Source organism: Miscanthus floridulus, chromosome 8 (assembly GCF_019320115.1).
Source record: "Miscanthus floridulus cultivar M001 chromosome 8, ASM1932011v1, whole genome shotgun sequence".
Lineage (NCBI taxonomy): Eukaryota > Viridiplantae > Streptophyta > Magnoliopsida > Poales > Poaceae > Miscanthus > Miscanthus floridulus.
In genome coordinates this window covers 116143266-116155506 of record NC_089587.1, presented here as the reverse complement: position 1 = coordinate 116155506, position 12241 = coordinate 116143266, and the positions used below count along the sequence as shown (strand labels likewise).

The 12241-nt window shown below is 46.6% G+C and overlaps 2 protein-coding genes across 2 annotated transcripts; one reads left to right on the top strand and one right to left on the bottom strand.

Annotated features, from left to right (window-relative positions):
- Nucleotides 1–3795: 3795 nt before the first annotated feature.
- On the bottom strand, nucleotides 3796–5758 carry LOC136473343 (malonyl-CoA:anthocyanidin 5-O-glucoside-6''-O-malonyltransferase-like). The gene has a single exon (XM_066470999.1). The coding sequence runs from the start codon at nucleotides 5490–5492 to the stop codon at nucleotides 4020–4022; it is 1473 nt and encodes a 490-aa protein (XP_066327096.1). The 5' UTR covers nucleotides 5493–5758; the 3' UTR covers nucleotides 3796–4019.
- Nucleotides 5759–10036: 4278 nt separating this feature from the next.
- LOC136469768 (uncharacterized) lies at nucleotides 10037–11825 on the top strand. Its single transcript, XM_066467837.1, has 3 exons — nucleotides 10037–10144; nucleotides 11105–11410; nucleotides 11487–11825. Exons 1-3 carry the CDS (start codon nucleotides 10037–10039, stop codon nucleotides 11823–11825), a joined length of 753 nt encoding a protein of 250 aa, XP_066323934.1.
- The last annotated feature ends 416 nt before the right edge of the window (nucleotides 11826–12241 follow it).

Genomic DNA, 12241 nt, shown 5'->3' with positions numbered 1-12241 from the left:
ATTAATTAGGCTTAATAAATTCGTCTCGCAGTTTCCAGGAGAGCTATGTAATTAGTTTTTTTTTTATTAGTATCCGAAAATCCCTTCCGACATCCCCGAAACATCCGATGTGACATCTAAAAATTTTCATTTCGGCTGTGTTTAGTTCGTGAAATTTGGAAATTTAGCTACGGTAGCACTTTCGTTTTTATTTGATAATTAGTGTTCAATTATGGACTAATTAGGCCAGTCTCAATGGGGATTTCATAGAGTTTCATGGGCATTAAATCGGCCTGTTCGCTGGTTGGTTTCTGGGCTGGTTTGGGCTGGCTGGTGCTGGTTTGTTGTGAGAGGAAAATACTGTTCGCTGGCTGGTTTGGGCTGGCTGAAACCAACAAGCGAACAGGCTGAATATGCTGACATGGCACTATCTTGATGAAGAGAGAGAAGATAAAAGTTTTATGGGAGTAGAGAGAGTTTCATGGGGATGAAACTCTTCTGCACTGTTTCCAAAATATGAGTGTATTGGAAACTGGGAGATGAAACCCCCACTGAGACTGGCCTTAGGCTCAAAACGTTCGTCTCGCGATTTTCAACCAAACTGTGTAATTAGTTTTTTATCTACATTTAATATTTCATACACGTATCATAAGATTCGATATGAGTAGCACTTTTTGAGAAAGTTTTTGAAACTAAACAAAGCCTTCACGAACTAAATAGACCCTGTCGGTCTGTGAGTCTGGGCGCTACAGTTATATACCGTACTACGCAAGATTGTAAAGAACGACGTTCTGGCCCCAACGACACTAATCTGGACGCTAATGCCCCTGCCCCTTCGATGCATGCACCGCGCATTGATGACAGGACCGGTCCACGCCGCAGCCAATTCTCCTCGATTCCCATCCACGCCGTGGCCGCTCGCCTATCGCCCTCGCTGCTCTCCACTCGCGTTTTATTAAGCCATCGTCGCAGCTCGCCTCGCTCGCTCGCCATGGATCCAGCTCGCCGCCGCTCGCGCTAGCTGCTCGCCTCGCCGTTCGCCCTCGCCGCTCGACTCGCCATGGATCCAGCACCGGCGGACTCGACGTCGGAGGAGTTGGCGCCGGACTCCATGGTGATGGCAAAGGAAGTCGTCGTCGAGGAGGACTCTGGCGACGTGGAGCGGACTCCGGAGTCCTTCGTGCCCGGACTCGCAGATCGCGCCATGCATCTCCACGGCAGAAACAGTGCCATGCAAAAATCACCCATTGCCATGCAAAATGAAGCAAAACTGTGGGCACCGGGAATCGAACTCGGCTCACCAGCCTCACACCTCGATACACTAACCGGTTGATCTAGGAAACTTTCTCGTATGGAACGCACGCGAAGCATTATTTAATAGGGGAAAACAGGAAAAACTTTATCCTAATTAATCACTCCTTGGTATGCTAAATGCTGTTGTAAACGTCATTTTTTTCCTATACGGAGGGAGTACCCTCTTTTTTATCTTCTTGGCAAGGTCGCCATCTTTGCCGTATACTGGTACTTGTTCCAAAAAGGCAGCGAGAAGCTTCTCTTTCCTCATTTCCATTTGGTCTGAGGTTTACAGCTGTATTACTCCGAGGAGCAGCGCATCGAGCCCCGCGCGGGCAGACAAGGCCTTTGTTTAGTTCCACCCCAAATTTCTAAAAAGTACTACAGCCTGTCACATCGAATGTTTGTGGCTTGTGCATGGAGCATTAAATGTAGACGAAAAAAAAACTAATTGCACAGTTTGGTGAGAAATTGCGAGACGAACGTTTTGAGCCTAATTAGTCCATGTTTGAACACTAATTGCCAAATAAAAACGAAGGTGCTACAGTAACCCCAAATTCCAACTTCCTGGAACTAAACAAGGGCTAAATCGGTTCACGTCACTTATCAGCGTCCTCGTTCTGTGCAACGTCGTCTACATGGCGCGGCACATATGTTTCATCGGGCCATAGCAATAAACACGACTCAAAGTTTTAGATTTAGAAATAAAAAACAAATAGTGTTAAATTTGAAATTAGTTTCTAAAAATTATTAAAATTAAAAAAAATCTCCGGAGTTTGCCGAGGTTAGAAAAACTCACAAAGTGTGACAAGCAAACTACGGCAAATGGTTTATTCTCTTTTAAAGGATACGTACCAAACTACGGGACCACTTATCACCGTCAAAAAGAATAAAAAAAGATCTAAACAGCCTGTTCGCTTGCTCGTAAACGATCGTAAATTTTTAGCCGGGAACAGTATTTTTCTCTCACACCAAACCAGCCAGCAGTAAATAATCCACGATACGATACGGCCTCCCGAACAGGCTAAAACTTATCATGTTATTTTTAGTGTAGATATACTGATTACGTTGTAAAATTTATAATTATTTACTGAAATTTTGTGCGGCATAATCTTTGCCAAAATCACAAATCTACCACCATATATTGATACTCTAAAGTTCGCAAAACGCGCCCAGCCGTCCAAACAAGAGTCATAGAAGGGGACCAATAACTAATCTTGGTGATAGCCATTACTCACCCAAAACAATATATCATTATATAATAGTGAAATTATCTTGGTGACAGCAATTACTCACCTAAAACAATATATCTAGAGTTTCTATAAGAGTAAAATACATCATGGATTCATAAACTTTTTTATTATTTCTCATTTGGATCCTCAAAGTAAAAAGAGTACCAATGGTCCCTACACTTGTCTAGAGGTGTCATTGAGGTCCCAAATTTTCAAAATGCAGTTTAGCTCTAAGGCTTGGTTTAGTTGGGCGAAATTTGGGAATTTGACTACTGTAGCACTTTCATTTTTATTTGGCAATTAGTATTCAATCATGAACTAATTATGCTCAAAACGTTCGTCTCGCGATTTCCAACCAAACTGTGCAATTAGTTTTTTTTCGTCTACGTTTAATACTCCATGCACGTATCGCAAGATTCGATGTGATGGCTACTGTAGCACTTTTTGGAAAAACTTTTTGGAACTAAATAAGACCTCAGTTGTAATGAGTCACATTCAAGTCCCAACGGACATTTACCGGACCCTTTAGGCTATGTTTCATGGATACGACAAATGGGACCCACATATCAGCGAAAGGCTCAATCTTAGAAAAATCTTACCTTTTTCATATGACTTTAGATGAAAATGATTTTTATATAAAATTTGTAGCTCTCTATGTGGTCTACAACTTTTTAGTTTTAAGTTTTATCATTTGAGATCGTCAAGATGCTCAAAAAATAATATAATGTTTGAGTAGCATATTAATTCCGTACTAGGGCTTATCGCAATAGAAAAATTATATCTTTCGTGTATGGTGTCGGATAAAGATACTTCGTATTTCAAAATTATATCCCTTGATCTACAGCTTTAAAGTTGAGTTTTCTCATTTAAAATTTCAGCAACATATCAATCTCAAACACGAAAAACGAGAAAAGAAAAAAATGAAAAAAAGAACGAAAAAAGAAAAACATACAACAAAAAAGAAACAAAAAAGCTAAATACAACATGTTCGCTTGGTCGTATTTGACTTATAAGCCATAGCTTATCAGCCAACGAACAATATTTTTCTCTCACATCAAACCAGCTTTCAGCTATGGCTTATAAGCCAAACCATCCCGAACGAAACAGGGCTATAGCGAGTTAGAGCAGTGTACGTCCCGACACGGTGTAAAGTTTGAATTTAAATATATGATGCAATCTTAAACACTATTTATAGTCCGATCTCAAGACGAAATACGCAGACGATCATTGGATTAATGTCAAAGGTTCCCACGCTCATATATATGAGTTTAGAGCACCGAGCACGACACAATTTGTTGGATAAATTTTCTGCAAAACATCTGGATAGACTACGCAATAAGTTATACCCTCATTGCAACCACGGACATATTTGCTAGTAAAAATAAAACAAAAAACAAACATTTGTCACGGAATTACCAGGTCACTCCATCCATAGATCCTGCATTTCAGAGTAGAATAGTTTTTCAGATTTTCAAGGCAACGCGAAATTAAAGCATGGTTTTGCAGCCTCTGAACTCAGCTCTGGTTCTGCCCCGCGGCGATTGCATCGGCGAAGCACTTGTGGAACCTGTCCATGCCATCCCGCGGCAGAGAGACGCCCACTTCCATCCCGCCGGCGCTGTGCCGGCTCTCCGCCACTGCCACCGCGCCGGTCTTCGCCACGGACACTATGTCCACCTTCTCCGGACGGCCGAACCCCAGGTCCAGATCGTAGACGCGGAACCTCGGCGAGCCGGCCACTGACAGCATGCCAATGGAGCTGGCAACCCCGATGATGCGGTCCCCCCACGCGTCCATGCTGGATGTCCCGATGCCGCTCGCCGCCTCGTTGATTGCTGCGGCGACCGCGGCGCACGAGCTGAACAGGCCGCCCGCGCCGGCGGCCGCGACCTCTTCTCTGGGTGCCAGGCAGAGCGCAGGGCCGATGCAGTTGCCGAGGTAGTTGTCCGGGAGGGGGGGCTTCATCCGCGAGCGGTGGTCCACGGGAAAGAGCAAGCAGGCTCTGGCTCGGTCGCCGCCGGTGCGCGCAGCTGACGTTGCCATGGCCTTTGTGTCGTCTTTGGCCCGAAGATAGCACGACCAGACGAAGCCCAAGGTGGCGACCAGCGAGGTGCACCGGGGCGGCGCGACGCCGCGCCGCGCTGCCTCGGCGGCCACGGCGTCCTTGACGCGCTGCACGTCGTCCTTGGACAGCGTGAAGGTGGCGAGGAGCTGGTCGGCGGGCGCCTTGAAGAACACCATCTCACCATCCGCGGTGGTCGCCGGCGCGGGTCGGCAGAAGACGTCGTAAAGGCCTCTGGGGTCGGCGAGCAGGCTCCGGTCTATGACAGGCCGCGGCGGTGACGGCGCATCTGCGCGTGCGCACGTGGCCGCCGCCCAGGTGTGCAGGAAGTGCGTGGAACCCGAGCCGTCGCAGGCGGCGTGGTGTACGGTGACTCCGACGGCGAGGCCGCGTCGCCCGGGCAGGAGCGTGGCCTGCAGGGCGAGCACGGCTCCGCCCGCCGGCAGCGGCGGCACGAGCGGCGCGATCCTGGCGACCTCCCGCGGGTCGTCGGTGGCAAGCCCGTCGATGTCGTCGTCCACGCCACCGGCGGTGGCGGCGTCGTACTCGGCGACGGTGAAGGCGACGCCGTCTCCAGGGCGGTAGTAGAGCTCGTAGCGGTTGGACGTGCCCGGGGTGAGCCGGAGGCGGCCGGCGAGGGGGTAGAAGACGCGGACGGCCTGGGACAGGGAGGTCTTGAGGTTGGAGAGGATGGCGGGGACGTCGGCGTCCGGGGCGAGGCGGTAGAGGAAGAGGCGCTCGACGGGCGGCACGCTCAGCCAGAAGATGTCGAAGAAGGTGAGCGGGAGGGAGCACTCCGGCGGGGCAGAACCTGATGGTAAGGGAGAGGGACGCACGACGGCGCTGTCGAGGATGCGGATGCGAGGAGGTGACGAGGCGGAGGCTCCGGCACGCTGCTGCTGCTCCTGCGCCACGGCCATGGCCATTATTGCCGTCGCTGGTATGGACGTGCTTGCTCCGGTGGTCTCAGCTTGGCAGCTTCTTCCACTCAGCTGCTGAGTGTGCCATGGCCATTATTGCCGTCGCCGGGAGGAAGAAGCTCGTCGCCGGGTGGATCCGCTCGCCAGCGCCAGGAGGAAGAAGCCACGCCGGCGTCCCGACCGCTCGTCGGCGGCCGCAGCGAGATGGATTTGGAGACGAGATTTGAGGAAATCTGGAGAAGGCCTGAGGAGCGGAGAAATATCTTCAGGAGAGAGAGAGTGGGGAGAGATGAAGAAAGGTGTGCACGGACGAGTTAGGTGTTAGGTTACCCCTAAATTTTATAGCCGCTGTCCTATCGGATGTTTAGATACATGGAGTATTAAATATAGATTAATTACGAAATTAATTATATAGTTTACGACTAATTTACGAGATGAATCTTTTGAACCTAATTGGTCCATGATTTGACAATGGTTTGCTACCGTAAACATGTGCTAATGACGGATTAATTAGGCTTAAAAAATTCATCTCGTGGAGTACTGGCGAATTATGTAATTTATTTTTTTATTAGTATCCGAACATCCTATTCAACATCCACCCGACATACATCCTAAATTTTAGTAGCCGGATTCAAACACCCCTAATCAGCATGAATAAAAATTTTGAGTTAGGAGCCTGTGGATCAGTGGCGGTGTGTGAAATGTAACCGACGGTGATAGACATGATTGCCGGCTTTTATTACTATCCGGTTGTAATAATATTTATCACTGTTGATTTTTTTAAAAAATTCGATAGTGATACCTTTATTTCTTACGAGAAGACAGGGATACATCGGTTTTAAAATTTCAGTAGTCATAGGGTCAACAATGATTGCTTATCCTGTAACAGCGTGCTGAGTGTGCTTCTTCACCCTTTTACCTCAACTCAGACTGAATGGAAAACAGTAAAGTATATAAAAAAAACACTAGTATGTAGTGTGATTTGGAGTTTGAGGTTTCTGCCGGGTTATTTTGTTGCCGATACCCACCATTACCTATCTAGAGACTAGAGTAGGAGTATTTCTGTTACGGTAACTATCTATCTCTCTATATATCTATATCTATATATATATATATATATATATATATATATATATATATATATATTATATCTATATCTATATCTATATGTATATTTTTTTATATATACCTAATATTAAATGATACCGGCCCAAGGCCCACGTCTGGACGCACCTCCTGTGTTCCCTCATGCATGCATCCCACACGTTCTATCATGTTCCCAACCAGTGCCTGCGTTCGAAACCGTGGCCCTCGCAATTCCCGCGCCCCGCACGGTAGAAACCACGCACCCGCGCCCCATCTAGCGTCTGCTCGGTGGAACGCGCCCCACGCCCGCACAGTGGAACTGGGACCCGCACCACCTGCCCCGCCTGCAGATGCGCACTGCGGAGGCGTCTGTAGGCCTCAGGCTTCGGCATGTGAACCATGGCGACGCACTGGCAGCAGCAACTGGACGGCGGCATGCAACACCCGATCTATTTTTGAAACATCTAGATGAAATATTTGCAACATAAATATAAAAACAGATGAAACACTTAAAACATGCGTATGTAACCATTGCAACATGTGCAACATCAAGATCTACTTTTGAAACATCCGGTTAAAACATTCAAAACAAACATATGAAGCAAATGAAACACATGAAACATAGGCATGAAACACTCGAAACACGACATCGTTGGCAACCATGGCCTACCTTGTGGGGAACTGCTGTATTGGCGGCGACCTCCTCCAGGTGGCGCCGGGGTGGTGGTGGCGCGGTGCAAGCCATGCCACGACGGGCGAGGTGGATGGGGCATGGGAGGGGACACCCCGCGCAGCAGGGTGCAGGATTGGTACAGGCGCGACGCGGGATGGTGTGCGACAGGGTATGGCCGCGGTGGGCGTGATGGAGTGGAGCGAGCAGAAGGCACGGTGGATGTCGATGTCGAGGTCAAGGCTGGCGGCATGGCGAAGGCGGCCACGCTGGGCATAAGGCATAGTGGAGGCGGCCTCGACCTTTGAAATGGCAGTCGAGATTTTTTTGAAATGGCAGTCGAGATTTTTTTAGGAACACGTGCAACAGAGAGTTGAGTTGAGGGAGAACGCAGGCCGGTTACCTGGGCCACCGGTCCGCATGAGCAAGGATAGGTCTGGATGGGTTGCCTGGAACGGACGCCGTGGAGGAGTATTATTATCGAATATTAAAAGACAAAATTTCACTTTCATTTCTTTTGTCCTGCACTCTCTAACTAACTCTGTGAATATGGTCTCTGTTGAACTATCTAGGCCGGCCACATCTCTTCTGTTTTATATGAAACATGCAGGACTTCTTAAGGTAACCTAGATAACTAGGAGTCCTAATCCAAATATATTTTAATCAAAATAGGATTTTTTATCAAATAGAAAGAGATAAGAATAGAAATCTATTCTAAAATTAAACCACGACGAGTTATGTAGTTTCAGTTTTCCCCTGTGGGCCAGAAAGAGCTGAATCCGTGTCATTTGGGATCTTGTGCATCGGGAAGAAAGAGCTAAGTCCTTGTCGGTCATGCATTTTTTCTGATTTCCTTTCCTGTTCGAATGTTTTTTTTCATGTCTTTTATATCGATTTCTTTCTTTCTTTTTCTCCAGTTCGGATTACATTCAATTATATTTTTGTTTTGCATTCTTATTTATCACATTCAATTAAACGTGTTTCCATTCTATTATTTTTATTTTTCACGTTCAACTAAATGTAAATGTGAAAATAGAAACCAGTATTATATAAATAATAACAATAAAACAGCACAATATATAGACTTTGAACTCCTGACCATTGACTAAGAAATAAATATTTCTACCACCAAATTGTTAATGTAATTTTGATTAAAAGCAAATCTCGTACTATTTTATCCAACTGATGATTAAACCACGAAACTAGATCTTTAGTTTGTTATCCAGTGTGAAATAAATAACTGTGCATCTATATACCAATGCAATCTCCGCTAATAGAACGATGAGGAAAATGGAGAGAGGCCTTCTGTCATAATCATCGACATACTAGCCCTTGATATATGAATAACTAACTCCACACTAATTTGAGTTACAGATAACTAACTCCACGATGACACTTAATATTTAACTGTATCAACATGGATATTATAAAAAATTACACTTAATATATATCTACAAGCAAATATTTTTATGTTTAGCAACGCGAGAAGAAATCTATCATGACCGTATTTTAGTTTGATATAGGCTTAATTATACATTGTCTTATTAATGCCAAATTAAAATACTGTTAACGTCATCGACCAGGATCGGCTTGTTGTCGATGACGTTAACACTAATGAGTAATGGTTTTCGGAGTTAAAAAGAAAGTCCGAAACCAACCAACGTTCGTCTTGCCGCGTGCGAGCGCGGGCACATTCCTGTCACGCGTCAGCTTCCGTACGGAGGGAGACGCACGCACACGATATCCTTAGGCCCTGTTTAGTTCCTCCTCAAACCCAAAATATTCTAGATTTTGGCCCATCATTCTGGGAAATGGATCTAAACACCATCCTAGATTTTTTTGGAAAAGATATCCATTCTGAATTTTGGATTCTCGAGTCTAGAGGTCAAAATAAGCCCAAATTGGCCCATCTCGCCCACTGCCCCCCGCCCGAACCTTTCTCCCCGACTCGGCACGGGAGCCGCCGCTGGGCACGGGAGCCACCGCCGCCACTCTTTCTCCCCGAGTGCATGGGAGCTGCCGCCGCCGCTCGCCCACGCTCGGCCACTGCCGGAGCCCGAACCCTACCCCCACACTCGGCCGCCGCTGCTCGCCCCCACTCGTCCGGAGCCCGAGCCCTACCCTAACGCCGCCGCAGCAGCACAGGAGCCACCACCGCCACCTCTTTCTACCCGCAGCACAGGAGCCGCCGCCGCTCTCCCACCGCCACCTCTCCTCCCCTGATCTACCCTCTCCTCCTCGGTTCCGGTTCCGAGCTTGCCGCATGGACGGGTACAACGGCGACATCTTCTTCCACGGCGACGACGACGACCACGGTGATGGCCACAGCTACGGCAACATCGACGCCACCAGGGACTTCTTGTCGCAGCCGCTCCCCACCGTCGGCAGCTATCAAGGCTACAGTCAGGCGTCCTTCATCAGCCCTGGATCCAGCCACTTCGCTTCTCCTCGTACGAGCATGGCGGCCCTCGACCTCAACTCGCAAGGCAGCCAATGGCCGCCCATGGGAGGGTACCAGGGCCTCCTTCGCTTCGGTCTTCAAGGTGGAGATGTCGACGGCCCCAATGCCTCCCCTCCCATTGGAGCCCACAGCGCAAGCTGAAGTGTTGGAGCTGGAGGTGTTGGCTTCCGTGCTCCTCGCAGCACTGGAGTTGGAGCTGGGTCCGAGTGCGCTACCTCGACGTTCTCCGGTGGTGGCCGTGGTAGTGGTGTGCCGGCTGTTGGTCGCGGCGCGTCACAAAGAAGCCTCCATGGTCTGCGGCAGAAGTCTACCTCCGACGTGGCAGAAGGCTCCATGGCCCGCGGTAGACGTCCTCGGGTGCCAGCCATCGCGGAGGACAACTTCGCGTCCAACACCTCCAACAACGGTGACGACGTCGAGATCCTACCCAATGCTCCAAGGGTATTTTTCTTAGCTATACCATTACATTTTTGCAATGTTGATATATGTGTAGTGTCTGCTCCTAGCTAGCTAGGTCATCATCAGGCGAGATATATGTGTAATTTCTGATTTGATATATGCTCTTCTGTGGTTCACAATTTCACAGTACTAGTGTCGCCAACAATCAGAGTTAGTTGTTATCTGTTAGTGATTGTGCACAATGCCTGTAGCTAATCTTTCATTAGCTAATGCTGTATGCAGTCTCTCATGAACTGACAGTCTTTCATTGTAGCTAATCTTTCATTGTAGCTAATACTATGTCTAGTTATATATATTTCAGTCTATAATCCATGTATGGCTTGTAGCAATAGAGAAAAGTAGGGGAATACAGAGAGAGTGATTTCAGTCTATAAGAGTGTCTAGTTATATATATTTCAGTCTATAAGAGTGTAGTGTTCTCTCACTGCTGTAATTGATGCTCTTAGTATGGTGGACTTATCTGGAAGAACAGGCATTGTTTCAGAATCATCACCTGGTGTATTCCTTCAGGTTGTTATGAAGTACATTATTGGAAAATGCAGTCATTTAAGTCATTAGTTGTCTTGAGTAATGAAAGTGCTGCACATCTAAACATCCCGATCACTATTAATACATTCAATTTACTGAAAACCTTGTATTACTTACAACATGTCCTTATTGGGACCCTAACTACATCTGGGGTGATAAACCCAATAGTGTCCTGCCTTGATCAACCGAAGAGCATCAATTACTATCGATCAGTTCATCAGTTCATCCATGCATATGTATGACTTTTGTGGTTGGCTAACACATATGCACACATATACATATATTTCAGGTTGAGTTCAATTTAAGATAATTCAGCCCTGTTTGTTTATTTTTTCCTGGAATAAAATAATCTGAACTGAAGGCTATGATTCTTCAGCATGATTCTTAGCTCAATTTTTCTTGTGCATGTTTTAGACTATTAAAAGTAGGGCTGATTGGAGTGAGGACAATACAGAGAAGTTATGTATGATCTGGTGTAACCAAATTGACATTGGTAACTGCACGAAAGGTACAATGACCATGGCAGGAATGAGGGAGGTCATTAGGCAGTACACTAATGCTACTGGCAAAGTGCACGACAGAGAACAGATAATGTTTAGGTACAGGCAGCTCAAGGCTCTATGGCAATTTATAAAGCAACTGAAGACTGACACAGGACTAGGCCGTAACTCTGATGGGACTGTCATTGCAGATGATGAGTGGTGGGAGTCAAAGACTAAGGTTATGCTCCAATCTTCTCTGTTGTTACTACACTATCCATGATGCTCCAATCTTCTCACACTACCAAGTGCTGCAGGGTAAGGCTAATTGGAAGAAGCTGAAACGTGGATGGCCACATTACATGCCCCAGTTGGAGCAAATGTTTGAAGGTGTAGCAGTTGATGGTTCCACAGCTTATGTTCCTAGTGCAAATGAAGAATTTGAGGAGGAGGAGGAGCCATCACTAAATGTTCAGACCCCAGTCAGCAGTAATAGCAACAAGAGGGCCAGTACTGCTAGTACTTGTGCCTCTAGTCCCAACAAGAAGTCCAAGTCCAAAAGCCAAGCTATCAAGCTAATGGATAAGGTTATCAGTGAGCAAACCAGGATTGGTGAAGACAGGAACAAGATGATGGAAAGACATGTTGAACTATAGGAAAGAAAGGCTAAAATGAAGGCAATCATGAAGAAAAGATGCAAGGAAGAAAAGAGAAAGGAAGAGGAAGATGAAGTTGAAATTGTGCAGCAGATGGCAAGGGACTGTGGTGTTCAACCAAATAATATAAGGCTATGGTACACTGTCCTGCAGATCTGCAAGGACAAGAAGACTATGACTTTCTTCAAGAAGACTGATCCAGATGCAAGGAAGGGGTTCATTGAATACTATGCCAGTGTCAACAACTAGTCCTGTGTGTCAATGTCTGTCATCTAGAGTCATGTGTGTGTCATTTGAACTATGTGATGTGTGTGTCATTTGAAATAAGTCATGTATGTGTGTGAACTAAGTGATGTGTGTGATTCGAAGTTATTCTGTGCTGTCAGTACTATGTGAACTAAGTCATGTATGTGATG